Source organism: Temnothorax curvispinosus, unplaced genomic scaffold, assembly GCF_003070985.1.
Source record: "Temnothorax curvispinosus isolate PA1 unplaced genomic scaffold, ASM307098v1 QBEX01016225.1, whole genome shotgun sequence".
Classification (NCBI taxonomy): domain Eukaryota; kingdom Metazoa; phylum Arthropoda; class Insecta; order Hymenoptera; family Formicidae; genus Temnothorax; species Temnothorax curvispinosus.
Window position 1 is genome coordinate 23,654 of NW_020226005.1, and position 6,000 is coordinate 29,653.

General features: G+C 39.6%; 1 protein-coding gene across 3 annotated transcripts in view; it reads right to left on the bottom strand.

Moving 5' to 3' along the window:
* LOC112466465 (RNA binding protein fox-1 homolog 1-like) overlaps nt 1-5,994 on the bottom strand; it is a 28,453-nt gene extending 22,459 nt beyond the window's left edge. For all 3 annotated transcript variants that reach the window (XM_025034559.1, XM_025034558.1, XM_025034557.1), the window contains exon 1: nt 4,370-5,994. In XM_025034559.1, coding sequence (XP_024890327.1) covers nt 4,370-4,500 — 131 coding nt within the window. In that variant the 5' untranslated portion in view covers nt 4,501-5,994. The remainder of the gene's footprint in view (nt 1-4,369) is intronic.
* Nucleotides 5,995-6,000: the final 6 nt, after the last annotated feature.

Sequence of the window (6,000 nt, forward strand, 5' to 3'; positions counted from 1 at the left end):
TAAAAAAGCTCGAAGAATGGGACGCCAAATGTAGGATATTCCGCGAAACTGATCGACTTGTTTCTCAGTTGGTCTCGTCTACAAAGGTTTTCGAAGAGAATATTTTTCCGATGGAATTGAATAGACGACGACGTGGATGTCGCGACTCGATCCATCCACATTGTGGAGCAGCTGCATGCCGGTTGCATGATCGACGCCGATCTTCGTAAGGGGAAGGAAGACCGCGCGCGGATGCGCGGGAAGCTGACGATGCACAACAGTGACTGCTGGGCTTTCTCGCCAAGCGGTGATATATTTCAAATTCGTGGCAGTGAGATTCACTCGGTGAATTTCGACGAGATTATATAACCAATTCTTGTATTTTTCTAGAGGAGGCAGAAAGTAATCGAGATTTTAAATTGCAAAATTTACGATAAAGAATTGGACACGGAAGATGACAGGAAAAACGTACGAGATATAATTATACGTTCCTTGATTCGAGATAATTTACAAGATGAAAATATGATACTTTCGTTACTTTTGCACTGAAAAATAATTCTCTAAATTAGAAAAGAGATATGAAAAGAATTAGAACAAAGACTGTAATGTTGCTAGGCTGAACTATGAGTATCATTAGATAAGGATATCAATCTGCCGGAAAGTAAATGATTTATCGGTCTATTATGTGACGGATTATATTTCTGAGATATTTCTTAATTTATGTTTTGTGCGTTGATAGATGATGTGATCGGAAGAATCATATAGGTATAGCCCTGATGGATGGATAGTGACTTTAATGAATAGCCGTTGTATTGACGGAAACGACAAATGACGTTGAGTTATCGACATATCTGACAAGAAAAAAAAATGTTGGGAAAACAAACTCGGCAATGGGAAGAATACTTTCCATCTCCGGCTGGTCCAAGATGGAGCAATAAAAACTGACGATTTCTGCCTACCTTTTCATTGGCACCAAGTCATCTCGTTCGGATCGGCTGCTGATGGAGCGATTTAACAAGTGCTTTCTCATTTATATACACGGTTTGCATCGAAAAATTCACCTTGAAGAGAATAAAGTTTGTTTAAAAAATGAATTTCATTTAGATTCTTTTTGATAAATAAAATGCAGCAAAAATTTTTGTATTACAATCTATTTATATCTATTCATTGTATACTGATCTTATATGTGTATTTAGAATATAGATATATGTATAATGAAATCCATATCAAATAGCTGAGCTAAAATTCGTCACTTACAATTAGAAAGTTGAATTGTGAATCACGAATAAAATGTGTTACGTAAAATTATTTCGTATATATATTTTTAATGAATAGGATGATCGTGAAAATGTACATCTCTTCAAAGTGCTGACAATCCAAATTATACCGAAGGTATAATAAACATATGCATTGTTGTTAGACTAGTGGGTTCATTTATACGAGCAGCACATCAACAGCATCCTCAACAGACAACTACCTACTGTGCAGGTAACGCGCGTGATGTTAGCGCAAATTCAAACGCAAGTTAACGATCAACGACGGGGGTTGGTTAATGGGTCGGCTCGATCGCCGGTTATCTAAAGGCAGGTCAAGAACAAGAGCGTGATGCATAAATAGCAGGCACATTCCAAAAAGAGGAGAGTGGTTTGTGTGTGGGGTGGCCGATGTTACAATCACGAACTCCACTTTCCTAGGCTCGCGTGATCTGTGGCACGGAAATGCAGTAATCAACGTTGCCGGCGTATAAATATGTCCATTTTATGGATTCTATTCATATCTTCTTCTATTACTAAAATACGGTTTTTAGATCGCGTCTACAAAATTGACAAATTCTTTAACTAATGGAGAGAAATATTTATTTTTGAGTTTCTCATGAATTTCTCTAATAGTATATTGTGTCCATTCTTCTACGTCAAATTTCTGAAAATATCGAGGTAGAACATCACTGTCATTTTATTCTGACCAATGTGAGACAATTTGTCGCACTTCGCTTTCAAAATCCATATTTCACTTTAAATCAAAATAAGCGAGCGACATATTTTTAAAAAAAGAATGTTCGTACATGACACTCTGACATTTCAGGAATGCAATACACGCGACGATTGCAATACACGACCATTCGATTCATCCTGAACACGAGTTTAAAAGCCACCCATGCCGAACGATCGCTGTCTTCGGCCAAATTTTACGAGTGCGCGTGACATGCCAATTAGCGGCTATTAATTAGTCGACTGCGCACGCGGTGGCAGATCGTCCGACACGCCGCGCCGGCACGGAGAAATTCCGAATTTATGGAAAATACAATTCGGCGATAACGCAGCCCGGCGAAAAGCGGAAAGATTACATTCTCGAATGATGAAAAAGTTAAATATATACGCCATCGTCATCGATTCAATTGGTCAGCCTACCTCTTATTTGAAATCATACGTTGCGTCCATGCAATCAAATATAATTCTCGCGATAACGAAAGTTTCCCGTTAAACCGTGGCGTTAAAACCGTCCATTGTAAATTCTCCGTGCACTACTGTTGCAAACAAATGGACTTTACATCGCGCAAGTTTAATCGGAAACCAATGAGCTTACGGATTAAATATTAACCCTTCAGCTAACCGTAACCTAGAATGTTTCCATCTCGTACGTATTTCGATCCATATTGTACATCTGCGCGCATGATCGTAAATAGGTAAATAAAAATTATTACACAAAATAAAAGAAATAAATTTTTCGTGACTTGACAGGCTTACACAATTCTTTTAGATACATTATTTCTTAACTTTTTTTAAAAACCGACTCAATGTTTTCTCGAGAACTAATGATTTGCTATCAATTTTATCACTTATTAAATTCTCATTTCAAAATTTAGTTATAAAAGACATTAGTAGAAGTCCATGCGATTATTTCCGGCCACAGATCGCGATCGCCGCCTGAAACGAGAGCTCCCTAAACAACCGATCGAGTTTGACTAATTAGGTGGAAAACATCGATGTATATATATGCGTGCCCTAAGGAAAGAAACGATTGTATATACAATATACACATGTATAATAGAGGAAGGAAGGAACAATATTGTATTTTCGTCCAACTAGCATCAATGCAACAACCATGGCGGAGCATTCGGGTGGTGGTTTTGCGGTTCGTGCACAAGTGAATATTCAAAGGGTTTCTTTGCACTCTGTGTGCTACACTGTCGATACGAGTACACCGAGAAGAGGAAAGGTGACAACATTAATTATCAAGTAGTAAAAAGAAGAGATACAGTGAACACACGAGAGGGTGCGGAAAGAGGGGAGAAGGGTGGACGAGGGATACGGGGGATGGTCGTTCGTCGGACACACGCCCGCGGTCGTTCGATACTAAATTTATGATATCGGTTTTTCGCGGCGATCTGCCAGAGAGATCGCGAAATTCCGCAACACGCGGAAAACCGTGGCAGAATATATCACAGCGGTATTACGCACGATATGATAAGAATAACACGCGTAAAATATAGTGTCCCACGATGAATTCACGGTAATGAGTGAACCGGCGCGAATCGAAAAACGGCGCATTACCGTACACCGGTATTGCGTAAATAAATCGCGGATATTTCGCGATTCGCCGCGGCTCATAATGGACTTATAATGAAGTCAATCTCCCCGGGGAAAAATATTCCGATCATTAAAAATGAAACGTCGGCCGCAGCGCGATTAACTCCCTGATGCACTTCGGGAATCATAATTGACCAATATGTGATTTTTTCGCACCCATTCAACCTCGCGCGTACCTGATGCTCCGATGCCTCCGTTTAACAAAACTTTAAAGTTATATCCGATTATTGCATGGGAATACTTGATAATTTTTTAAAACAATTCTTTAAAACGTATAGCAGAAAACCGGATGCAAAGCTTGTACGTAAAGATCTTGAAGATTACATTGGACGGGAATTTTTGCCCAGCGTGACCTAATTTAAAAAACTGGCTTAATTACATTAAACCGAGCGAAAGGAAAGAAGCGATTGCGTGGTCTCCGAACGACAAATGGAAAAAGGAAACGAGCACACTTTTGAAGATTGCATACAGATTTAAACAATTTAACAATCGCGCACGACGATAAAAAGCTTTCGGTGTCTCGCACATTTATCAAGAGCGACTTTCGGCAATCTCGAAAAAATGCAAGAAGAACCGAGCGCGTTTTACCGCGATGCGAGACCTCTCAAATTGTCCAAATCAGTTTTGTTCAAGCACCATCTTTTATTTCGCGATGGGACGCGCACGACAAAGAGGGTGAGGCTGATTAGGGGTTGATCGGGGGGTAGTTTGAGGTGTTTATGCGTATCGTTTTGAACGTATGTGACAACACGTTTGTCTCGGTGGCGCGTATATGTGGGTAGGATCCTTAATTCAATCCGTACCTCCGTCTCGCCGCCGCCCTGGGTGCAAGGACGAGCGGTGCAGCTGCAGGCGATGGGGTCACCGCGGCCGCGGCGACCGCTGCAGCTGTAGCCGCCGATGGCGCCGCCGCTCCTAGCCAGCTCCACGGCATGGCCGGCAACCTGTATCCTGTTTTTGTCAGAGATTATTAGTGTTCCGTTATCGCTCCCGTGATCGCGCAATGGCGGGAGCGCAGTCTTAATCCACCCCTCGCTCGCGAAACTACGGAAAGCCGCGTCACGTCCGGCAGCGGTTGAGCACCCATGCAATCAGATTAATAATTAATAAACGACAGCGTGGTTACCGGGGTCGCTCGAGAAATGTGGTCTTGCGTTACATAAAAAATAAGAGAGAAATTCTTTTTTTTTTTTAAGCAAGTATTTCTTTCTAGATTCCTTTAGCTTAACGGTGTTGGAATTTAAACATATTCGTAAAAGTGCAGCCTCAAGACATAGGGGACCGACTTGCTAAATAATCACGCTATTAGTAATTTAAACTGAACTGTCGTTATTTGCGTGACTGCCGAACATGTCGCAGCTGCCCTGTCGAGAGAGTGGATTAAAGCCTCAGAATTCTGAGACTCACGGAACGCATTTTCAAAAATTATCAACGCTATGTTTTCATTACAACGATATTTAATGAACGTCAGAACCATTGTTGTGTTAATTTCAACGTTCCGTAAATAATTGGCGAGTTAATTCGATGCGGTTCAGACGGTCGTAAAATATCGTTGTCAATTAAAATTACGAGTAACATTGCGCAAAGAAACGATTCAGTTGAACTAGTTATTTCATTAACAATTTTGTTAATTTTACGTTAAAATTATTTTGCATTGAAGCGTTTGTCTACGCAATAAATATTTCGCAAGTAAATCACAAATATGAGTATCTTATCCTATTAATAATTGAGAGCGGATAATGGCATTTTCGGTGTCAGTTAGCGAGTTCTTTTTACATTATTTTGCTGCCGCTATAAATGATAATTATATCTGTGTTAATTTCTAACGAAAATATTCCGTTAGTCTATTTTGTATACTAATACGGGACATAAAAATAAAAATTATTATAGGAAGGATTGTCTGCAAACGAATGTGTTTCTTTTCACCGTCTACAAATTATCACGTAATTTATATTTACGTAAATTTGAGTTGACGAGTTGAAACAAATAAAATATGTGTACGTAATGATTGTGTACAATTTTGCTTGTGATTTAAATGGTTCAATTTGAATCCAAATTCTTTCTCTCTCTTTCTCTCTTTCTTTCCCATTTAACAGACTCGTAATAAAACCACTCGATATTATTGGAAATTCCGAACAAATGGATATAAAAATGATAATTAATGCGATAGCCGCGTGTATATGCGTATTGCGAATCGGATGTTACATAGTTACGTGCCCTTCAAAGTGCCGCTCGAAACACACGTGATTTAATGTAATATCGATCTCTTTAAATGTAATTATTAGTCGATCGCGTAATAGTAACATCATTACCGAAATTACCTTGAATTACGCCAACTAGGCAATCGAAAAATACTCGTGCGAGCATTTATTTCCGGCGTCGACGCGTTAATGTAATGCAAATATAATGAGAAAAAACTTGCGCAATAAATTTC